The sequence below is a fragment of the Mastomys coucha genome, unplaced genomic scaffold (assembly GCF_008632895.1).
Source record: "Mastomys coucha isolate ucsf_1 unplaced genomic scaffold, UCSF_Mcou_1 pScaffold6, whole genome shotgun sequence".
NCBI classification, from domain to species: Eukaryota; Metazoa; Chordata; class Mammalia; order Rodentia; family Muridae; genus Mastomys; species Mastomys coucha.
In genome coordinates, this window is record NW_022196912.1 from 102263165 (window position 1) to 102288766 (window position 25602).

At 41.8% G+C, this 25602-nt stretch overlaps 1 protein-coding gene and 1 non-coding gene across 3 annotated transcripts in view; one reads left to right on the plus strand and one right to left on the minus strand.

Moving 5' to 3' along the window:
* Positions 1-25602, minus strand: part of Tmed8 (transmembrane p24 trafficking protein family member 8) — a 34437-nt gene that overhangs the window by 7112 nt on the left and 1723 nt on the right. Inside the window, exons 2-6 of one of the 2 annotated variants that reach the window (XM_031357270.1) lie at positions 13706-13850; positions 8414-8495; positions 2848-2971; positions 759-885; positions 268-573 (exon numbers count right to left, since the gene is read on the minus strand). In XM_031357270.1, coding sequence (XP_031213130.1) covers positions 268-573; positions 759-885; positions 2848-2964 — 550 coding nt within the window. In that variant the 5' untranslated portion in view covers positions 2965-2971; positions 8414-8495; positions 13706-13850. The remainder of the gene's footprint in view (positions 1-267; positions 574-758; positions 886-2847; positions 2972-8413; positions 8496-13705; positions 13851-25602) is intronic. The other variant, XM_031357269.1, reaches the window with a different exon arrangement.
* Positions 5743-5849, plus strand: LOC116081229. Its single transcript, XR_004114755.1, has one exon. It is a non-coding gene; the product is annotated as a U6 spliceosomal RNA (small nuclear RNA).

Genomic DNA, 25602 nt, shown 5'->3' on the forward strand with positions numbered 1-25602 from the left:
AAGAGAGAAAAAACATAATCTTGGGTTCTGATGTGATCTGGAAAACCCTGCTGCCCATTCACACACATGGAGAAAGGGAGATAACTAGGTACTTGTTAAAAGAGGGAGGAATGCAGGGGAGGGGAGGGGAGGGATCCACCAAAGCTTTAATACGACCTCATCAGCCTGCAATGCTGCCTTGCATTTTGAGTGGGAAGAGAAATGCTACAATCCATGAAGCAGCCACTAGCAATTAGGTCGAGCAAAATGAATGAAAATTAAATTTACCTTCAATCTCTTCTTCTTCCTCTTCCTCCTCCTCCTCATCCTCGCTGGAATCACTGACCTGCACAGTTATATCTGTGCTGGTTACTGGGGTCCAGTCAAAATAAACTCCAAAACCAATATCATAGTCATCAGTTGCGAATTCCCAGCAGACACGCTTTCCCTCAGGATGGGTGGGGACCCGGATGGTGACCACTTCTCCACGCTTCACTACCAGACGGCTGTTCTTCTCCTTGCCCAGCTTGCTTTTGAACTCCTTCACTTTGGCAAAGGTCCAGATGCACGGAGGAGCCATCAGAGGTGGAGAGACTGAAAGGACAGACAGCTTACTACTGAGAAGCTAGGAAACGCCCCTGACCCAGCACTTTACTAGGTTAACACACAACATTCTAAGGGCTTCCATCAACTCGTTTTCTTTCCTTCCTTCTGGCTTCCATCCTTCAAGCATCTACTGGAAATGAAGAAATTATTTTCTATCCTTTCAAAGGTCTCACCTTTCCTGTGGTCCCCCAGAAGATCTGCAGATTCCAAATCCGCTGAAAGAACATCTATAGCCCCAGTGTGTTCAGACTGGATCATAACTGTGTCTTCAGGTCGCTGTGGAGCTTGGTACTTGGCCATCTACATGACAGAATTCTGGTTAGAGGACGTATGATGTCAGATTCCAATTAGCATCTTTCCAAATGCAGGCTGCCCCACCTCTTCCCTGATACCACATCTGGAAAATTAGTGTGCTAATCAACATTGCTTTTTTCTGCCAAGTGCAGGTTAACTCTGAATTCTACTTTTTAACATCACCAAAATGTCTCCTAAAGATTCTTTTCTTCCCTGTGTTTGTAACTTTAGAAAAGTGTTATTTTGTTGCCCTTCATAACCTCTGCAAAATCTTCCCCACAAATATCCTCACAATTGCTACTGGCCCACACCAGTCGGGTTTCCAAGAGATTCCCAACTGCAAGGCTACTCCACTCAACAATTACTTCTATATCACTATCAGCCACCATATTTACTAAAAGCATCACAGAGTATCTGGTTTTCCTCTCTTCCATGTTTTTTTCCATCCTTCTGTATCCTTTTCCTATTTCTGCCCAGTTCACCCCTCAGGCTACAAGTTGTCTTACTCTGTATTCCACTAGCAATGTTCTTCAAGTGTGTGTGTGTGTGTGTGTGTGTGTGTGTGTGTTGTGTCATGTATGTATAGGCACCTGTGGAGGACAGAAGACGTCAGATACGCTGGAGCTGGAGTTCCAGGCAGTCGTGAGCCACCTCATGTGAGTGCTGAGAACCAAACACAGGTCCTCTGGAAAAGCAGCAACTGCTCTTAACTACTGAATCAGGGAGCCATCTCTCTAGCTCCACACTGTTCTCTTAATAATTACAATTTCACTTTAAGGCAGCCATAGGACTGTTCCGTTTGATCAGTGTATTTGCTGCCAAATTCCCAACTCGCATAAAAGGATACAAATGGCATTTGATACAAAAAGCCCTGCTACCCACACTGAAGTCTGCAATGACTCTTGAGGGATTTCTCTCCAAATCTCTTACATTTGTGTTCCTTGTTTCATGTTATATCTTTATTTCCTGTGCCTTTTCCCAGCTAGTAGGCAACTCAACAAGCAATCTATACCTACTGCCCATGGGGGAGAGCACACCAGTGAGTCAGCAATCCAGTTAGAGAGGCTGGAATTGTACTTGTGCAAGTAAATCAAGTTGTAATCCTCCCAGGCTGTGTTCTCACAAGATATGTTTCAGAGGCCGAGCCCTTCCCTTCTCATCCACAAGGTTAAGTAAAGCGAACCAGACCTTGGCTACCAAGTTCAAAGGAACCCATCCTTTTACAGTGTAGATATAATTTGCAACTTAATTAGCAGCAGAGTCTTAGTAAAGCTTTTAGCCTTATTCCCACAATTGCTAAATGGGGATACAGTGGTTTAATCTCACTGGAGTGTGATCAGCAGTAAATGAAGTTTAAACTACCAAGCGTTATGCAAAAGGTATAATGCTTGATGTCTTTATTGATACAAATTCTAATTACATCATCATTAGCAATACAAATATAAGCACAAGCCATCCCCACCTGCCCTGCCTAGGTCAAAGGAGTCACTAGTTATAACACAACTCCTGTGGACTCTACATAAATAGAGTAGACTCCATAGTCCAGCTAACAGTCAATGGCTTCAGGTTGTTCATGTCAAGGTCTTAGAGAACATGAGATGTCTGTTCTGACACTTCATTTTTTGTGTGTGTGTAACAGTCTGTGAGTGAAAGACAAATAATTATTCTCCAAACAATTAAAAATGAGATGCCTCACCAGGGGTGCCTAACCCATGTCCCCTGGGCTGCATGAAGCCTAAACTTACTTAAAACACTGAGGTTTTTCTTAAAAGACATAATGCAGTTCTCAAGAGTTAACTTTATAGATGATGACATGCCACAACGTCCAAAGGTTGGACATGCCTGCTGGGACTGATAGCAAATTCTGAGAGCCACTGTCTTAGTAGTGCTACTTATAACCTAAGCATTCTGTGCTTAGGTGTGTGCCAGAAGCTCACCTTCCCAAGAACCAGGCTGAGGGTACCCTACCTCACTGAGAACCTGGGTCTGGCCAGGTGGCAGCGACACCTGCTCCCCCGGAGCCTGAACCTCTGAGGCCACTTTCTGTAGATCTTCTGTGGTACCCTTACTTGCTGGAGACACCATCTGTGGCCTCTCAGAGGAAGAAAACATGTCAGTTCAAGGGGTCTTTGAAAAGGCATAACAGTTCTGAAGGAACTCTGAAGTACAACAACATTCAAAAGACACCCCCCACACCCTTGAGTTCTGCACTTAGGTCCGTGTCACTTTAGCTGACCACTGACTGGCTCACAGTAAGGCCACAGGGACTGAAAATGCCAGTCCCAGGCTCCAGAGCCACAGCAAACACACAGCTCAGTCATAAGACAGACTCAGGATCTGCTCTACGTGTTTGTGGCGTATGATGCTGTGATATATGTAGTGAAATGATTAAATGAGTCAACATATTCATTACTCAAATTTTTTTATTCATTACTCAGTTTTTGTATTATAAGTACACTCTTAATTTACTCTTGGTAATTTTGACTATAAATGTATTAAATCAGCCGGGCGGTGGTGGCGCACACCTTTAATCCCAGCACTTGGGAGGCAGAGGCAGGCGGATTTCTGAATTCCAGGACAGCCAGGGCTACACAAAGAAACCCTGTCTCAAACAACAGCAACAGCAACAACAAAGTATTAAATCTAATGACCATGCTAGCTCTTGATCTTATTTATTCTGCCAACATAACACCCACGGTGTGCCAGCTCCTGGTAATCATCAAAGCATGGTGTGGGGACCCCTATAGTACCCACTGTGTGCCAGCTCCTGGTAATCATCAAAGCATGGTGTGGGGACCCCTATAGTACTTAGGACCCTTTGGGAGGAGTCTGACACCTTAAAACTTTTCGGAATACTACTAAAATACCATTTTCTTTTCTGCATTTTCTGTAGTAGGCAGTGGAACTTTCCAGAGACATGACATGCAGCTAAGCGAATCAAAATGCAGAGGTGAAAATTCAATTGTCTTTTATTAAACCAGACATTAAAGGGATTTATACTGTCTTACTGTACTATATTTGCTTTTGAAGTTGATTATTATTCATTAAAGACATACTATTTATAGTACTATGGAATGAGTTAATTATTGTTTTCAAATGAGTAAAATAACAATATTATAATTTTAGGCCTGAATTCTTATATGATTTTAAAAACTTTGGAGGTCTTTTAAGACAATGTTTTACTCTGTAGCCTACACTGACCACAAACTTGTAATGATCCTCCTGCCTCAGCCTCCTGAATGCTAGGATGGCAGGTGTGAGCCACCACCACACTCAGCTCTAATATAGTGAAAAATAAATTCTTGAGGTCTTCACTAATTATTCAAAGTGTAGTAAACATTTAAGAGCCCCTGGCTTTTAACTATCAGTACCATTGTTTTCCTTGGTAGTATAAATAAGAAAATCATTTTCAGTCATCAAGATATATAAATTATATCTTCTTCAAATAAAGAGCCATCTTTTAGAATACCCAAGTCATGGCAGCCTACTTCAGAGCAACCGAGAAAGATGATGACTCAGAATCATTTGCTTAAATCATCTAGTGTACATGGGAAATGGGTGAACCGATTTTAATTCGTAGAAACCCAGAAACCTCAATCTGTTTTTTCCCCCTATTTCTTGTTGTCCCTTTACTAGAAGGCAAGATGTATGCTGAGAACTGGGCCTTATACCCTCTGTGTGCCTGGCATCTCAAACCAACCCTGAATATGGAACTCTCAGGCTCTCTGAACTCTGACCTTACCTCCTGGACACCTACTTTGCCCAGGTCACTCACCAACAGTGACTGCAAGGATCTTTAACAGACCTCAGCACTTCAAGCACACTCCTGTAGGGAGCCTCTGCATTCATTATAGCCTCGAACACAGCAACAACAAGAAGCTGCCTCTGCTTAACTTACTGCATGCTTCCCTCAGCTCTTCACTTGAGGATCGCTTTCTGGGAGGGTTCCTTGAGGTCACGTATGAATGACTTCCCAGCTGCCCTCACTGCACTTACTACGAACTGACATAATATGCATCACATTTGTGATTGCAAGATACACATTTGTCTTAAACTTTGCCACAACTGAAACACAGGGTCTATTAAAGGTATAATGTCAAAGCTTGTACCAAGCTCTCTCACTGGTCTGTGGGGGTTTCGGCCAGTGCTTGGAAGACTATCAACTGGAGGAAACTGTTCAAGTGTTCTGTCTACACCACACTGGACAGAAAACAGATACATACAGGATGAGGTTCCTATTCTCAGGGTTTGGAGTTTTTCTTTTTTACCCCTTACACAGTGCCAAATTAGAGACATTCATGGTTTCTTGCAGTTGTTTTTTTCTGGGGGAACAATTCTGGTTTTGTTTATCTTCTCATTGCAGGCTTCTAATATCCTAGTGTTGGGGACCCTATTTGACTGCAGCTTAGAGGACTTTTTTCTTTTTTGGTTATACACACACACACGCAAATAAAATAGCTAATTTCACAGGTGATGAAACACCCTTGTCTTCTGCCCACCACCCTCAGCAGTTAAGAGCCATGACAACAGTGCCCTGGACTCTTCAGTCCATCTTCAGTTTCTGGAACCTAGAACAATCTCAGATATACAACAAATGTCTATGGAGTGAACAAATAGTAGCCATCTCCTGATTGTTTGTTGAAGAATGAAAGGATGTGTTAGTTCCTGTTTGGGAACAAAAAGTCATCTTGGATCACATTACCATCTGTAATATCAGGAAAACCGACACTCTCAGAGGTCAGCAGAATTACTAACTTAATGTTACTGTATGCTGCATCTAAAACCAACAAGCCTCTTGCCTGTGTGTGCTACCTTGGACAAACAGTTTTTCTTAAAAACTTTTTTTTTTTAAAAGATTTATTTGTGCTCGCTTCGGCAGCACATATACTAAAACTGGAACAATACAGAGAAGATTAGCATGGCTCCTGCGCAAGGATGACACTCAAATTTGTGAAGCGTTTTGGTACTCACATACATGCAATAAATAAAAAAATAAAATATAAAGATTTATTTATTATTATATATAAGTACACTGTAGCCGTCCTCAGACACACCAGGAGAGGGCATCAGATCTGATTCTGGATGGTTGTGAGCCACCATGTGGTTGCTGGGATTTGAACTCATGACCTCTAGAAGAGCAGTCGGTGCTCTTAACCACTGAGCCATCTCACCAGCCCCCTTAAAAACTATTTTTAAGCTTTTGTTTTATGTACATATGTGTATTTATTTGTGTGTGCTATGTAAGTTCATATGAATGTGTTGTGCGGGTGCACATACTTAGGTATGTACAGAGGCCAAAAGAGTGTCAGATGTGACATGTGACCTCTTTTTTTTTTTTTTAAGATGTATTTACTTATTATATTAAGTACACTGTAGCTGTTGTTCTCAGACACTCCAGAAGAGGGCATCAGATCCCACCACAGATGGTTGTGAGCCACCATGTGGTTGCTGGGATCTGAACTCAGGACCAGAAGATCAGTCAGTACTCTTAACCACTGAGCCGGCTCTCCAGCCCAACATGTAACCTTCTCAACCACTCTCTGCCTGTTCCTTGGAGGCAGAGTCTCTACCTGAAGCTGTGGCTCACATTTCAGGTAGGCTGAAAGCCAACAAGCCCTGCAGATCCTCTTCTCTCTGATCCCCTTATTGGCAGACATGCCCAAAATGTTGTGGGTGCTGGGATCTCAACCCCAGACAGACCTCATGACTATAGAGTAAGCAAGTGCTCTTAACCACTAAGCCATCTAATACCAATTTAAAAAATACTTTAAGGAAAGCTTGTAATATCCATGTGAATTTAATATTCACATTAGAATTTTATGGTCTAAAGAATTAGCAAAAGGTTATTTTGGGAAAGAAAAATTGCCAATCAGTTGATGCCAGTAATAGAACACCTTTAAAAAAGAAAAAAAGAAAAAAAAGAAAACCTTCTAAGTCAATGAAGTCTTCTAGCTTATGCTGCCCCAGAATAGGGAGACTAGCCTGAAGCATGGGGAGAAGCCGGGCAGACAGACCACCTCAGTAGAAAAGCTAGAAAGCTACCTTGTTTCCATTTCCCACAGACACGAAGCACAGGCGCCTCTCCTACCCTCATGTAAGCTGGGGGTTCTTTACTCCCAAATTTACAAACAAAACTTTAAAATTTAATCATTTGTCTAAGAATAGTATGTGATTCTCAAGAAACTTACTTTCGATAAACCAGTTCTCTGCTCTAGACCCGTCCTTTAAAGATCCCTCACACCTAAGAGACAGTGAGAGGAAGATGAGAAGTCCCTTACCTTAGGGAAGGTCAAGAGCATAAACTACTCAATGTCATTAAAACCTTGAGGGGCTGGAGAGATGGTTCAGTGGTTAGGAGCACTGGCCAGAGGACCCAGGTGTGGTTCCCAGAACTCACATGGTGGCTCACAACTGTCTGTAACTCCAATGCCTTCTCCAGGCCTCTGTGGACTCCAGGCATGCTTGTGGCACACAAATATACATACAAGCAAAACACCCACACACGGAAAAAGAAAGCCTTGAGAAAGACTTCTGTATATAGCAGTATAGCCTTTCTAAGTGCAAAACTTAGCTCTCCCCTATCAGTCATGAGCTGTGGGACCTGGCACCAAGTACAGATTCTCCTTTCACTTGCCTCACTTTAACAGCGGGAAAGGATACCTGTTTCATTGGCTTATAAGGATTGAAGAGATAATGCATTTTAAACCACAGTATTTATTAGCAAACCACTATTTCATAAAGCATCACTTCCATTATTATTGAGAAACATTCAAACAAAGTATGGTTACTTATTACATTACCCCAACTACATTATAAATTATTTCATATGCAGAAGAGAGAGAACTGAATAGAGCTCTAGAAGCATGAGGTGTTTAAAACTACCTTTGCACCTCTTTTTATCCCCAGCTGTGTTTGTTTGCGCAGGCCTGGAGACCACAGGCTCTACCAGGCAGTGCTGCCCAGGGACTAAGCAGCTGGATTAGGATACTTGGTGAAGGCAGACTTCTGTGTTCCACTCGTGATTCATGGCTTCCTCACATGCTGCGACTCAGTATAACCCTTCCTTTCTACTACATGCATCTCAGGGGCAGTGGGTGGATGAGATGGACAGAGAAGAAAATTAAAACCGTCAACCTAGTGTCTGGAGAGATGGAGAATGAAGTCAGTTACTAGAGCACTTGGTGAGCTTTCACAGGAACTCAGCTTGGTTCCCAGCACCTAGCTTATGCAGCTCACAGCTACCTAGAACCCCAGCTCCAGGGACTGTGAGTCCCTCTTCTGGCTCCTGTAGGCACTAGACATGCACATTACACATACATACATGAAGGCATTCACACATACGCATAAAATAAAAATAAACAGTATAAAAAAGAACAGCAATCTAAAGTGGTCACGTTTAACCTGAAAAATGACGTTTAAAAAGCTTACAAGTGCCTCCCCGCTGACAGGCCACTGCCACTTTCCCTGGCAGTTCCTTCCATCTCTGGACAAATCTTCCAGAAACACTTTAGCCCAAGCAGTTGCTCGTTCCTACCTGCAGGGTGAGGGCCAGAGTGCGGGGTCAGAGGCAGAAGCCAGTGGACAGTGGGCTTTGGTACTTTCCAGATCTTCCTTCTCTAGAAAAATCAGAATTTGATATGTGAGAGGAAACACTAGCACACACCTATAATTCAGTTCTTGAGAGGCTGAGGCAGGAAGATCAGGAGTTCAAGGCCAGCCTTAGTTACATAGTCTGAAGCCGGCCTGGGATACCTGAGACTCTGTCTAAAACAGTCACTGTGTAAGGCATATCTGTATCTCAGCCAATATAAAAATCAGTAAGAGGGGTGGAGAAATGGCTCTGGGGTTAAAAGCACTGGCTGTTCTTCCAAGAGCACCTGGGTTTGATTCCCAACACCCACATGGCAGGTCCCAAATGTCTGTGACTCCAGCTCCAGAGCATCCAGTGCCTTCTCCTTGCCTCCAAGGGCACTGCATATGCGTGGTGCACTTCTGTACACACATAAAATAAAAACAAAATCTTTTTTAAAAATCAATTAGAAATAGTTCAAAGATCTTCATTTAAAAATGGAAACTTTAGCCAGGCGGTTGTGGCGCACACCTTTAATCTCAGCGCTTGGGAGGCAGAGGCAGGCGGATTTCTGAGTTTGAGGCCAGCCTGGTCTACAGAGTGAGTTCCAGGACAGCCGGGGCTACACAGAGAAACCCTGTCTCAAAAAAACAAAAACAAAAACAAAAAAAAAATGGAAACTTTGAAATTGCTACAGGAAGCACAGGGCAAACAGTTCAAGATACAGGCGTGGCAGCATTTTTCTGAGAAGGTCCAACAGCCCAGGGAGTACTCGCAAGAATTAACAAACGGAGTTGCAAGGAATGCAAAGGCTTTGACATGGCAAAGAAGCAACTCTCACAGTAAACAGACAGCCTACCAAGAGGGGACCAATTCTAGAATATATAAACACACACACACAAACACAAATAATCTAAATAGTACATGGGCAAATGAACAGTTCTCAAAACAAGAGGTACACATAGCCAACAAGTAGGCAAAAAAGAAAAAAAAATGTACAACACCCTTAGCCATCAGAAAAATGCAAATCAAAAGTACAATGAGATTTCTTCTAGGTTGGAATTGCGACCATCAAAGAAAAAACAAAACAACAACAAAAAAACCCACAAAATACCAAAAGCTTTTGAGGAGGCAAGTGGCTTGTTTATATATTGCTGGTGAGAATAGGAAGTAGTAAAACCACCATGGAGATCAGAATGAGTCTTCAAACAGTGGAAGACAGAAGGGCTGGAGGGGTTGAGAGCACTCGCTGCAAACTCAGGAGGAGGACCGGAGCCTGGACCTCAGCTCCCATATAACAAGCCAGGCATCCTATGTACCCCTGTAACTCTGGCTCCAAGGAAGATGGAGATAGGAACATTCAGAGAGACACAAAGAGAAACAAAGAACACTTATTACCTCTCTGGCCTCCCTCCACACACATATGAACACATACATACACAGACACATTCATTCATTCATTAACTAGGTAATTAATTAACTAACTAAAAGCAGAACTACCACTTGCTCTAGATCTACTGGGTAACTGACCCACAAGAATCTAGTCAGTGCATTCTGGGGATACCTGCACACACATTTATTGCAAAACTAGCCAAGTTACAGAACTGGATGCCCATCTGACAAATAAAGAAAACATAAGCCAGGCAGTGGTGGCGCACGCCTTTAATCCCAGCACTTGGGAGGCAGAGGCAGGCGGATTTCTGAGTTTGAGGCCAGCCTGGTCTACAGAGTGAATTCCAAAACAGCCAGGACTATACAGAAAAACCCTGTCTTGAAAAACCATGAAAGAAAGAAAGAAAGAAAGAAAGAAAAAAAGAAAGAAAGAAAGAAGGAAGGAAGAGAGGAAGAAAGCAAGCAAGCAAGCATGCATGCATGATACACAAAGACACATATAGTTGATTTTTCTTCCTTTTTTTTCATGTGTATGTGTGTACAGTGTCTATGCATGGATGAATCTGCATGCACATATGTGGACACATGCATGTGTATGCATGAATGTGGACATCTTAAGTTACCATCAGGCATCTTCCTAGATTGCTCTCCACTATTTATTGAAGATTCTTAACCATCTTTCTGGCTTATTCCTTGAGACTTTCCTTGTATACACAGGTCAGTGCATTTACAAACTCCCTATTCTAAGCCCTTCTCCTTAAGGTCAAAGAAACTGAAGGCCAAAGTCTACTTCTTAATATAAAATACAATGTAACAAAGTATGTCTCAAACACTGAGAGTTTGTAGAAACATAAAAGAGAAGACAAGGGCAAGTGTTGGCCCAGTCTCACTTCTCCATGACAGGATCTCATTGTTCTTTATGCTGACTGGCAATCTCATTCCCAGAAAAACTGCTCAGTTCATGTTACTGAGAGCTCACCTGATGCTGCCATCTGCACCTTATTCCCACTGAGGCATCAGGCTTACAGGTGTCTCCCCTGTGCAGACCTGGAAAGCTGCTTCAGAGGGAGTTCTACTCTCTGTCCCTCCTCCCTCAGGGTCTGATTAAATATTCACACTGCCTACTCAGCCCCTCTCCCAGGCTGCCTCCTCTACCTCAAGGGGTGTCTGCTTTCCCACTGTTTCACTCAAAGGAAGGAACTAAAACACACACTTCCCACTGCCAGACCTTCAGTGTCGCCTAATCCTTGTGGAGTTCACTAACTGCTCATTTCTGAGAATAAAGCTATCCAGACACTAGGGTTTTTGTTTTTTTTTAAACTGCAAATTTGTTCTAAATACATCAATCAGGTTTCCCTTAGTTTCTAAACATAAATTTTCTCTAAGTCTACTCCCTCTTATGCTCTATTTTTGAGATAAACTTTTGGAAAATAGTGGAATTTTAAACTTAAATTTAGACTTTATACACCCATATTATTAATCCAAATTAATTTTTAAGTTGTACTAATAACTGTTTATTGTACAATAAATAAAATACAGATAAAAATCCATTCATCTTTATACAATTTATTTCCTTTAAAACATTTTAATATAGTTTATTATTCACTTTAGAAAATCAAAACATACAGATAAGCAAAATAACCACAAAGCAACAGAAATCAAGCATAAATCTATTAAACCAAGACAAGCACTGTTAACTATTTGATGCATAGCATTTCATACATATAAACAGGTTTGTAATATAGCGTGTATGTGTGTCTCTATGTGCACATTTGCCATGTTCAAGCCTGCTAGAGGCCCTTCAGTGTCTATTCCTAAAAGACATGTGTCAGATGTTAGTAAGCATTTGTTTTGTGGTTGATTAAAAAAGGGACATACCATTGCTCTAAACGGCTGGCTGTACCTTTCATCTAATGACTTTGGCAAATATCCATGATCAGTGTCTAAAATTGTCTAATTCAATTTGAAGTCAGAAAATGCTTTTTCCCTAGACTAGCACTTTGAATGTGTATTAGTATGAATTCTTCTACCAGAAAAGATTCCCCTCATGCATTACATGGCTACTCATAAATTCCAAGGGAGACTCATAAAAGAAAGGTAGAACCAGGAAATGTCTGACGCTTACAGGAGACTGGGGATCTTGAACTCAAGGCCAGCCAGGGCTACATAGTGAGACGACAATATTATTGAGATGACAACAACAACAATAACCAGAGGGAGAGAAAATGAGAGGAAGACAAAGGGTTAATTATGCATCAACTGGCAAAATAATTGGAAAAATAGGTAAACAATCATTGTTAGGTATCATTAAGGCACATACTTTAATGTATTTCTGTTCACATTTCCCTAGCCTTGTCCAGTGATAGCTCCTTAGAACGGCTCCTGCATTCCCCTTCAATAGGACCCATTAGCCCTGCTTACACTCAAGTCCCAGGCTCACCTTACCAATGCCCTGCTCAGACCTGGAGGCAGGCACTGCCCTAATGAGCACATCTTTTTCATAGGATACTCAGGAATGGGATGACTCCATTAGCATAGGAGGGCGCTGCTAGCAGCAGAATGAGTTCAGTTTCCCTTTCCCCAATTTCTCTATCACCTGTTCTTTTGTCCTTTGGCCTGTGGCCATGAGCAAGAAGGCCCTTGCTGGATGTGACCTTGGATTTCCTCTAGAACTGCAAGAAATAAAGCTTTGTTCACTATAAATTATCCAGGCTTGGGCTGAGGAAGGTAGAATGCTTGCCTAGAGTGAACATGACCCTGGATTCAATCTGGCACGGCAAGGCAGACAGGAGAAGTTCAATGACACAATGATACAATGAAGCCTAACAATACAGCTCAAAGATGAGACCCTGCCTCTTACGCCTGAACTCGGTCAAATTCTGAATGCTGAAAACCTCAGAGTATAAATTATCCAGCCTTGTTACAGTAACACAAAATGGACTGAGACATACATAAAGGCCTATACATCATGATGTTTACAAGTACTGCACCCCAGATGTATGAACTGCATAGGCTGAAGGTAAAAGGGTGAGAAAGGATATTCCATGCAAATGGTAACTGAGAGAGTGCAGGTGGCCAGACCTGTATGAGATGGCATGGATTCAAGCTGGACACGGTGGTGAACTCCTATAATCCCACATTTGAAAAGGTGAGGACTGTTGTAAATTCAACACCAACTTGGGTCACAACAACAACCTTGCCTCAAAAACCCACAAAACTCTATAAAACCAAGAATCAACTGATCAAACACACATATGCATACACATCTCAAGCCAAAAAGTGTCACAAGGGACAACAAAGGATATGACTTAATGATAACGTGGCCAATCATTAATGAGAACATATTAACTTTGAAGAGTGAGGCAGGAAAATCAAGAATTTGAAGCTGGACTGAGGTCATAGTGTGACCCTGTCTCAAAAAGCCAAAAAACAAAACAAGTAACAGTATTTCAAGAGCCTAATATTATTTCATGTGTGTTTTAAAATGAAATAGTTGATTAATGTGGTAGTTTGAATATGCTTGGCCCAGGGAGTGGTACTCTTAGGAGGTGTGGCCTTGTTGGAGTGGGTGTGGTCTTGTTAGAGGAAGTATGTCACTAGGGAGTGGGCTTTGAGGCTCCTATACTCAGGCTCCACCCAGGGTAGAATTAGTGTCTCCTCCTGGCTGCCTTAGGATCAAGACGTAGGGCTCATGGCTCCTCTAGCACCATGTCTGCCTGCCTGCTGCCATGCTTCCCGCCATGATGATAATGGACCTCTGAACCTGTAAGGCAGCCCCAATTAAATGTTGTCCTTTATAAGAGTTGCCTTGGTCATGGTGTCTGTTCACAGCAATAGAAACTCTAAGTCAATGGATATACATACCATACTCTCATCCCTAATGAGGCACATCAGTGTTATTTCCAGTTTTTCACCATTAATATTACAAGCTGTTCTATAGTGCCGTATGTATATTTCACATTTTGACAGGCTGCCATCTTTGACGGGGATCATCCATCATTTTGCTTTCCTGGCAACAATAAGAGAATACCTGTTTTCCCACAATTCAACATCAGAGTCCAATTTACAAACCACTAGGAAATTGACAGAATTCAAAACGTAATGACTGTTTCCTTATTTTCCTTTCTGTGAGACAGGGTCTCACTATGTTCCCCAGGCTGGTCTTGAACTTCTGGGCTCAAGTATTCATTCATCTGACCCCGGCTTCCAGAATTGCTGGGACTGCATTTGTTTACCATCAATCCAACTTGGTATTAACTGGTAATAACTGACTGGTTGACAGTCAGTTATTACTGACTGTCAACTTGATAAGGTGACATATTTGTATCCGACAAAAACTTATCTAGAATCACCTGTGAGACAAGTACCTATGAACGCCAATGAGGAATTATCTAGATTAGGTTAAGCCTAGGAAGGATTATCTTGATTGTGTTAACTGGAGTAAGAAGACCCACTCTAAAAATAGGTGGCACCATCCCCTGGGTTTGAGACATGGACTGCATTAAAAAAAAAAAAAAAAAAAAAAAAAAAGGAGAGAGTTGAGCATTCATTGCCCTGTTTCCCGATTCTGGATGTAACCTGACCAACTGACCAGCACCTCACCCTCTTGCCACCACAACTTCCTCCCTACGGTTATTTGAATGAGAATGGCCCCATCCACTCATATGCTTGAATGCTTGGTCTGCAGTTGGTGGAACTGTTTGGGAAGGATTGGGAGTGTGACCTTATTGGAGGAAATGTGTCACTGGGAGTGGCCTTTGATGTTTCAAAAGATTGATGTCACTCCTAGTTACCCCCACACACCCCTCTTTTTCTGTCTCTGGCTTGTGAGTCAGATATAAGCTTTCAGCTTCTATTCCAGTGCTCCACAACATGTCATCCATGGACTTACCCTCTGAAATTGTAAGCAAACCCCCCAATTAAATGTTTTGTTTTGGTTTGTTTTTTATAAGTTGCCTTGGTCATGGCATCTCTTCACAGCAATAGGAAAGTAACTAAGAAACTCACCATGATGGGCTGTACCCTTGAATTGTAAGCAAAAATAAATCCTTTTTCACATAAGTGTCTTTTATCACAGCAACAAGATAAATAACTCATATATTACTTTTCATTTGTATTTATTTTATTAAGTTAGAGCACATGGATGCATATATATATATATATATCTTTTACTTTACTTCCTTATAAGCAATCCTCACAAATAAGATTCCTTGTCATAAGGTCTTCCCATCAAGACTTTCATACCCACTATTCAATTTCTCTCCAAGTTTCACTTCTGCTAGCAGGAAATAAATGCAACCATTTTCCATATCATAATGTGCATATAATCTTTACCAATCTGCTGGACAGATCATGATGACACACTATTTTAACTTACAATCTTTTGATAAGTTACATCAAAACAAACCCTTAATACATATAAAATAATTTGCCTTAAAAAAAAAACCTCATACCATCTATAGCATTAGCCACTTTTCACTCAGTGATGACAGTGGCCCCTTTGTGTATGTGTACATTATGTATGTAGGTGTCTGCATGTGTGCAAATAGATGTGTGCAGGTACGTGTGTGTGTGTGTGTGTGTCTGTGTGTCTGTGTGTGTGTGTGTGTGTGTAGAACAGAAGTCAACCTCAAGTGTCTTCAATTACTCACCTTTTATTTTTTGAGAAAGGGTCCCCTTAAGCACTACTAGATGGCCTGGAACTCAATATGTAGACCAGGCTGGCCTTGAACTCACAAAGGTCTACCTGTGCCTACCTCCCTAGTGCTGGGATTAAAGATAGCCACCACCACACTCAGTCCTCTACCTATGCTTTTAATTTATGTGTGTTTGTGTATATGTATGTGACATGTGAGTACATGTATGTGTGCTACAGAGTAAGTGTGGAGGTCAGAGGAAATCTCTCAGGAGTCAGTTCTTGCCCTGTACTTGTTTTGAGGTGAGGTGTCTCCTGCTGTTTCTCCTGCTATGCTGTGTACTCCAGCTAGGCTGGCCTCTGGGCTTCTGGGCAAGTCTCCCATCTCTGCCACTGACCTCAGCACAGCGGTGCTGGGCTATCGGATGCACAGCCATATCCAGCTTTTTACCTGGATTCTGAGGATTCTGTCATCACGCTTATGGGGCAAGAGCTTTTACCCATGAGCCATCTCTCTGGCTTCTACCTTACTTTTTGAGATAGGCTTTTACTGGAGTGCAACAATTTGGCTGGACTGGCTGGCTGGCAAGCCTCCTGACCCTGCTTCCTCAGCACTGGGGTTACAGTTGTATGTTGTCATACCTGGTGTTAATACCATGGTATTAGAGATCGGAACTCAGGCCCTCCTGATTACACAGCAAGCACTTTACTAAGTGGCCTCCCCAGCCCTGCTCTTTCATCCACTTACAATAAAGCACAGAGCCTGTCCTTCAGATATGACTTCGGCAAACATTTGTATAATTCATAAAAAAAATTGAATTAAAAAAAAAAGAATTTGAGTTAATGACTACTTCCATTCAACAGACCTTTACTAGGCCCTTGCTTCGTGCCAGATACTATGTCCCATGCCAGGAGCAGAGTTAAATGTACACCTTCAAAGACTCAGTCTACCAGACAAAGAAAACTGGCAAGCAGGTAATTGTAGATACATGGTATTATCTAGCTAGAATAATTAACTAGATTTTCAGGAAACACTTAACAAAGGGGACAAGTATCAAAGACTTCCTGAAACAGATGATAATTAAACTGTCTTAAGGAGTAAGTAGGGCCCAGTTAAGTCAAATAAAGGAAAGGATATTGCAGGCAAAGGAAACAGAATAAGCCAAAGTGTGTGTGCTAGAAGCCATAGTAAAGGTACAAACAGGTACATGAGACACAGAGTTGGGATCGTAACTCAGTGGCAGATCATCTACCTAGTATGTATCAGGCCTTGGGCTCAACACACCCACCTACCCATCCCTTGAAGGACCTTGAGAAAACAGATTTCATTAATTTCATTCAGTTCTTCCTGACATTTAAAAAAAAATAGTCTTTTATTTATTTACTTTTAGATTTATTTATTTATTTATGTATTTTATGTGTGTGGGAACTTTTCCTGCATGTACATCTGCACACCATGTAGGAACTGAACTCAGGACCTTTGGAAGAGCAGTAAGTGCTCTTAAACACTCACTAAGCCACCTCTCCAGCCCTCTTCCTGAGTTCTTAGAGTAAGGGTGGATACCAGGTAGCCCACAGAAGCCAGAGAACTAATAAACATAGTTCAAACAGACTTTGGAACCCAAAATTAGGCAATAACTAGGTGGCCAAATTTGGTTTTGATACTCCAATGCTGGCTTCTAAGCACCATTTATTTTCTTTCCTAAGGGCTGAAAAACTGTGTGACATGCCCTCGAGCCCTGCTGAGGACTTATATCTAGTTTAATGGATCTGAACTCCCATCTTCCTCTGTAGAGTAACTGATAGGTATATCTATGGTTGACCTCAACAGGCCTCAGTGCTGATATAAATTGTATCTGCAGGTCCCTCAGGATGGCAGATACAGGAGTCATTTGTCAGCCTTTTGGCTTTTAAATATCCAACCATCTCTCTGAAGGAGACTGGCTGTTTCATACACTGTACAGATGTAATGAAAGAGCTTCAATTCCCGGCACCAGGAAGTCAGGAGACAGGAACATAACTTAATACCCCCTACCTGGGACCTGAAAGAGTTTGGCATATGAGCAGAATTCTAGCAGATCTAGAGCACTGGCTGCACTAGGTCTTATCTAGCCTCTGGACTCTCACTCTCGCTTTATAGTGATTCAGTGAGTCTTCCTTATCCTTCTAACGAGTCCTCTCTCTGCTTAAGGCAATCAGGGTTAGCCTCTGTTGCTTGAAACAAGAAATCTAAAATCCCCTAGATAGGATTTGTCTGCATGCAGAATTTAGACTCAGCAAAGAGAATGCATGGCATCCTGGCCTCATTCTGATCATCCTTATTGTTCCAGCAAAGACTTGATAACTTGTTGTTGCTTTCTGCATCATTTCCATACACTAACCACTGCTGGCCTCACTTAAGAGGCTGTTTATATAACGCTGCCAGGTTACATGAGAGCTATCTGTGACGCCCCAGAACAAGTTCCATATTAACATCAATGACCGCTGATTACAGATAACCACTAATACATAACAATGAATTCTTGGTCTATCGTGAGAATTACAAGAGTGTAACTGCAGTAAGATGTGAGCATACAGGACTCGAGAAATAGTGCTGGGCACACTTGCTCAATCTAGGATGGTCCCAGATTTCTACTTGTAAAGGCTCCCATTATCTGTGAACTGCAATGAAGTGGGATATAAGATAACACTGCTTAGGATCTAGCTATTCTGCAAAGCAAGCCTTTCCCTGCTTGACATGATTTTGAAGCCTTTGCAACTTTTCACTTATATGTACGCCTGTCAATTTCCACCCCTGAAGAAAACACCAAAACTCTTCTGGGATTACTCCGATGCTGCATTTCATACATATGCAACCTGGGGACTAAATGACATCTTTGTAATCTTAGCTTTCCACTCTACAAATAAGAAGCATGCTTCTACCTTTAATCCCAGCACTTGGGAGGCAGAGGCAGGAGGATTTCTGAGTTCGAGGCCAGCCTGGTCTACAGAGTGAGTTCCAGGACAGCCAGGACTACACAGAGAAACCCTGTCTCGAAAAAACAAAAAACAAAAAACAAAAAACAAAAAAAGAAGAAGCATGCTTCCATTTACTTCTTGATATATGACAGAAAGAGACTGACTCTCTAGCCAGGCTGGTCTCCAACTCGCTACATAGCCAAGGCCTATGTAGATACGTAGATATATAGATATATAGATACCCTTAATTTCTTCTCAATAACATATACAATCTGAATAAGGTTTTGAATATGTATTTGAGCTAGTCACTATGGTAACTGCCATGGTCTGGATATGGTTATGTCTGTCTACCGGTTCACGCCTAAGGAACTTGTACCCCAAAATGAAGGCCTTGGAAGGTGAGTGGAGGTTTCAGAGGTGGGGCTGAGTGGGAGGGCCCTAGATTTGGGGAGGTATGTGCTTTGGTTTTTGTTTTCTTTTCTCTCCCACAATCACAGGGGAACAGCCTCTGGTGAAAAGTGAAAGAAAAACAGCAAAAGGAACTAAGGTGCACGGAGCTCAAGTCTCACAGCCGAGAAGCCTCATTCATCCCAAAGCAAAGGAGGCAGTCCTTGTCTGTCCCGGTGAAGGCAGGCTGTCCCGCCCACAGAAAAAGCTTCCAGCTCTCTTCCAAGCCTCTAGCTCTCTCTCACACAAGCATCAAATCCAGCTGTGTGTCTTGGTGACCCAGTGGTGACTCTAGTGGGACAGGTCAGCAGTAGAAAGGACTTTCTTTTTGTCACTTAATGTGCCTCCCTATGCTGAGTGTGATCAGAAAGAAAACCTGTTATTTAAAACTCAGCTACCCTGGATACAAGCAACAATAACCATTCAGGAAGCTGTAGACTGAGAGACAACTGGGGGGCTGGGGGAGGGAGGCAGTCCTGGGGAGCAGGAGAATAGGAAGCCAGACACTCAGCAAGCAAGTAGAAAAAGAGCAAGCTGGAGGCTGCAACCAACCAGGAAGTCTAGTTTGAGATTGGGGGTTGGGGAGATGGCAGCCTCTGCAGGCAATGGCTATGGCTAACCTGATCATCAGAAAATTACTTTGGAGCTGGGTAACCTTGAGCCTGAGCTTGTGGGTGGGAGTGGCAAACTCTGCTATCAAACATTTGTTATGAGGTTTGCTGCCGTAAAGATGAGAATTCTGGGTCTCCAGTGGATTATTGACAGCCACATACCTCCAACATGTTATTAAAGCTTAGCTCATTTAGAAAGTAGGAAGACCAGTCCTTCTATAAAGATCTGCAGAGTGTGTGTGCTTCCCCGATTCCTAACACACATGGGATGGCGCACATGGGAGGAAACGCCCCCTAGGACAATCAAGAGGGGATTCTCAGGAGGGTGACAGAATCTGACTGTTCCGTAAGCCACAAAGCTAAGAGGGACCAGCAAGGGCAGCACGATCCAGGAAAGTAAGGCTTAAGTGAAGTGAACTATCACAGACATTTGTGTAGTACAGGCACACTACAAACACCATAGGAAAGATAAAGGTCTACAAGTGTAATAGACAAACAGGCCATGCACCTGGCAGAGTGCTTTTGTTATTTTGTATGTGTATGGTGTACATATATGTATGCATATACAGACACATATGACAAGAAAGACGAACTATGTGCGAAGAGGAAGGAGCTGGGGGCTTAGAAATAACGAGGGGCAGAAAAGACAAAAGATTACATTTTCTCTCATACATGGAGTTTGCACCTGTAAGCATACACATGATTGGATTGGAGACTATTCTGGGAGAAAGAGGAGCAGGAGAGGGACAGGAGCAATGAGGGATATGAGTGAAGCACTCTAAAATGAATTAAAAGACACATGGGGCTAGAGAGGTGGCTCAGTAGTTAGGAGCACTTGCTGCTCTTCTAGAGGCCCCATGTTGGGTTTCAGCACTCACACAGTGGCTCACACCTATACATACACATAGTTAAAAATAAAGCTTTGCTAGGCATGGTGGCCCACGCCTTTGATCCCAGCACTTGGGATGCAGAAGTGGGCCGAATCTCTGTAAATATGAGGCCAGCCCAGTCTACATAGCAAGTTCTACACCAGCCAGTACTACTCGGAGAGACTCTTATCTCAAAATTAAATTAAATTAAAGAAATGAAATCTTTATGTATATATCAAAATAATTACTACTGAATGATTTTGTTAGCAATGGCACATTATGAAAGTAGGTAACTGGTTTTTTTTCTTTTTAAGAAATCTTAATGTAGTCTTAAATTAATAATGAATCCATTTAAGACAATAAAATATATAACATGAAGTTAGTAATCAAAGATATTGCTAACCTCTATTTCATGAAAAAAAATCTGAGTTTTTTTTTCTTTAAAGATTTATTTATTATATGTAAGTACACTGTAGCTATCTTCAGATGCACCAGAAGAGGGTGTCAGATCTTGTTTTGGATGGTTGTGAGCCACCATGTGGTTGCTGGGATTTGAACTCTGGACCTTCAGAAGAGCAGTTGGTGCTCTTAACCCACTGAGCCATCTCACCAGCCCAAATCTGAGTCTTTTTAAAAAAAAGATCTGTCCCTGATATGCAGAAAGACTCCAATTTTAGAAATAAAAACAACAACAACAAAAAAAAAAGCTGGGGGGTGGTGGCACACATCTTTAATCCCAGCACTTGGGAGGCAGAGGCAGGCGGATTTCTGAGTTCGAGGCCAGCCTGGTCTACAGAGTGAGTTCCAGAACAGCCAGGGCTATACAGAGAAACCCTGTCTCGAAAAACCAACCCATCCCAACCCCACCCCCATAAAAAAAAAAAAAAAAAAAAAAAAAAAACACAGTGGAGAACGTTCTAGCACATGAGTATTTCTATATGTATTTTCTGAATAGGTAAATTCTTGTTATTTAAAATTCCAAAGTGTCAAAGCTCTACCACAAAAGCTTCCTTCTTTGTTAGCTCCCCCATCTCCAAAGGCAATCAATACTACTGGGTTTTATGTAGTCTTCCAGAGAGGTTTTATGCACGTAAAGGTAATGTATATGTTTGTGTGAATACAGGGAAGGATATAACATACATATACACATGAAGTTTCAGATTTTCTACACTATCGGTACATTAGACACACTATCACAAATTTTCCTTTTCCTAGCTACACCTCAGATACCTTATGAAGCTTTACACAAAAAGCTTTCTTGTTCTTTTCTACAGCAAATATTTCATTTGATGAAAAATGAGTCATTAATTTATGAGTTCTCTATGGATAAACACTTTTTTCCAAATCTTTTACCACTCCAAATGATGCTATAATAATCTTGTATCCACATTCTTAGACAGGAGTAAACCCATATAAAATAGACACTGCAAAGAAAAAGGTCAATGGAAAATATGCTCTAATTGTGATGGGTATTAACAGTGTAATTTAGGTTCCCTGGGGTAAGGAACGGCCATGTTTTGTGCACCTGTACCAACAGTGAGTCATTTCCATTTCTCCTTATCAGTCAGGCTACACAAACTTCATATTTCAAGAGCCACTTCTTAGAGCATCTTTTTCCCAACGGCTTAATGTATACAGAAAAAGAAAGAAAGAAAGAAGATATTTTATTTTTTTAAGTTTAAGGGAATGCCCTAACTTACTCAAGAACTGCTGGCAAAAACAACTGTAGCTGTATTCGGATAAGTAGGAAGTATAAAAAGGAAAGAAAAACATAAGTTTATTTCCCGAACTATACAGTGTGGGAAGATGGACTCTGGTGTGAGAGAGACAGGGAAAAAAAAAAAACAAATATATACACATCCTTTTAGGTTTCTAAAATCTAAACCACTAGGAATGAGGAAAAGCCAATTTTCAGTAGTGCAGATTTTAATAGGGCAGCCAAATACAAGCTAATTCTCTGTGTATTTCTAGAGAAAACAGGACCAGTTTTACAAGTTAGAGGACAGCGGAGAAAGGCTTTGATTATTCTTTTTAACGAGTATGCATTTGTTAATCTTAGTATGATTATAAAAGTTTAATTTCTCAAGCTAGTAATATTATGTATAACATTAAGACTGAAACAAAAATTTAAAATAGTAACCAAATAATATTTGAATATGGTATTCTTTACTCTGACTAGATCACTGTTATGGTTCCTAACTGGCCAAAGTCTAGGAAACAATGAGTGGAGGAGGAGAAACAGAAGCTGGACAGCAACAATCTGTAACTGATGTCTCAACACAAGCCAAAGCCTTCCTCAGATACTCTGTATGTGACCACTTTCTTTCTCTTCTGGGGGTTGTTGTTTGGCTATTTTGTTTTGTTTTCTTTTTCTGCTTTTTAGAGACAGGGTTTCTCTGTGTAACCCTGGCTGTTCTGGAACTCACTCTGTAGACCAAGCTGGCTTCAAACTCAGAAATCCACCTGCCTCTGCCTCCCAAGTGCTGGGATTAAAGGTGTGCGCCACCACCGCCCGGGCTGTTTGGCTATTTTTTGTTTGTTTTGAGGCAGTTTCTTTGTTGTAGCCCTGGCTGTCCTGGAGCTTGCTTTATAGACCAGGCTGGCCTCAAATTCACAAAGGATCCACCTCCTTCTGCGGCCAAGTGCTGGGATTAGAGGTGTGCATGTCACTGCCACCCAGCTCTTGACCTTTTTCAAACTAGGATTTTCTTTTCAGGTTAGTGAGTGTGGTTCATTCTGATCATGCTACAGATTTGAGCTTATTCTCTTTACAGGAAAGCCAAAAAAAGGCAGGTTTTCCCCAAAGTGTCTGAATATAAGGTCAAGGTTTCTTTAGAACTCATTTCCTAAGACTTCCCCTCACTAGACAGCTGCAGAAATAATTAGCCTAGCTTTTTTTTTTTTTTCAGAGCAGAGGCCCAAAAGCAGGTGATGTGGTTAAAACTGAGAGGCTTACAGGAAAGCAATCAACTGGGTGATGTTTCAACCGAACCCAGTGACCATACTGCCCAGTTTCTCTTCAGCACCCAAGAGTGGGGCGTGGTGGTCCTCAATGGTCATTCGGGTAACACTGGTTGTACAGCTCATGAACTGAAGTATAACATGGTAACCAACCATCAACATTGTAAAAACGCAGTAACTATACTTTTAAAAAGCAAACTATTAGCATGTCAGTTTAAAAATCAGAGTAGAAATTAAGAAATAAAAGCAAGAAGTCTTCTTAGCATAAGCTTCCAGCCAGCACTCTGTCCCATCCAGCAGGGAGTCACTAAATTTCAAGTCCTTACTGACTTAACAAGAAACAGTCACAGACATGGACCACTCCATCCCTGCAGGACAGACTGCACTGCTCAGTCCTACACTCGAACCATAAACAAGTTCATCTGCCCATTTCCAGGCCTGAACATCAAACGCTTGGTCATATACAACAAACTGAGTCCTTGCTGAGATCATAACAAACACTGCCCTTTGTTTTCCCCAGTGAAAATGTAATTCTCCGAGCTATTCTTCACCCCTTTTGTTCCCAGGTTAACTACGGGGGCGTTTGTATGCCCGCACTAACCCATTTTTAGCTCCAGAAAAAAAATGACATGGGGGCCTAATAAATTTATGAACAAGCTGCAGGCACTATGCTGGGCAAATGCTCATCTATTTTAACCCTCTACATCTGCTTACTTCCCAGCCACGTGGTCCTTTAACTTCAATCTGAGTCTTGCTCTGGCTCACTCTGTTCCACGTGTGTCCTCATGGCGACTCCCCTGACAGTCTGCGGATCCTCCTGGTCCTTCTCCCTTCTTCCTCTCCTCTCTGTTCTCCCCTTTTCGACTGGGACCCCCTGACTGGAATCAGAAGTTCTGCCCTATCCTCTTCTGCCCAGAATCAGCTCATTTTTAATCTATCAGAGGTATTGGAAAAGAATTTTTACACATCACTCAGACAGGAGTTGCTCCAAAAATCATGACAGTGCCAATGTCCAAACTGCAATCAGATCTCACACTGTGATTGGGCACAGCAATCAGCATCTGAATACACAGTGCACAAAACCACCCCCTCCAATACCCCAGAGCTCTGTAGACTTCAAAAAGGACCTGCCTTTAAGTGATGTAATACATATTCCTCAGAGAGTTTCATGATATAAGGAATGATTCTCTCTCCTCTAGGGAAAAGGAGAAACCAGGTGCCCCCAAATTAAAAGAAAAAACAAAAACAAAACTATGAAAAACAATCACAGCTCCTAAGACACTAGGAACACCATGACCACTAGAGACTTTCGCTTACACAAACACACACCCTTCCTTTTACCAAAACCTCAGCAACAAATAGCAGCGCTGCACGGTAAAAACACGCTCTTGTTATTCCCGTACTGACAGACTCCTGAAGGAAGAAAGCACCTGGAAAGATTCAAGCCCTCAGTCTGATAACAAATCAACAGCCACTCATTTCCCGCTGCTGTTTTTCTAAGATGACAAAAATGTCTTTCTGTCTCCTCCCTTTTTAGTGTCCCTATGTTAACTCAGCTCATTTTCTACAGAGAAGTGGCAGCAAACTCCCAATTTTGAGCAGTTTTCAAGTTTCACTCCCAAGTCTATAAAACCCCATTAAAAGCAGCATTCCCAGTGAGCTTCAGAGGCGTCCGAGTTTCTCTCAACTGCAGCATTTCTAACATGTGAAGCAGGCCCACAGGCCAAGGACATTTTAATACTGTGTGGCTTAGAGTTAGGCAGTGATATCTGCTTACAGCTCCGATAACCAAAAATGTTTCCAGATATTACCAGATGTCCCCTGGGGTGTCACATTGCTCCTAGTTAAGATCCACCACTCTAACGCAAGGAGCATCCTTGGGTTATCTCAAGTATTATTGGATCTTCAGTCAAATCCTTGCAATGTGACCTTCACCTTCAGATTCAACCAGATATTTACAGAACTTCCCATCCAACATACATTTTAAACACAAGGAGTTAAGAGCACTCCAGGAATATGTTAGAAAATAGATCTGATATAAAGCAAAGACACTGGGGTATGTTCACCAAAAACCTGGGAGAAAATCAAAGACAAGTCAAAGTGTATGTAATTTATAAATATTGACACATATAGGGGACAGGTGCATATAAGACATATACCTCTACAAGGACTTATACGTGTAATCTTTATAATCTTTCAGAAAGTACACTTAGCCAGGTGGTGGTGGCGCACGCCTTTAATCCCAGCACTTGGGAGGCAGAGGCAAGCGGATTTCTGAGT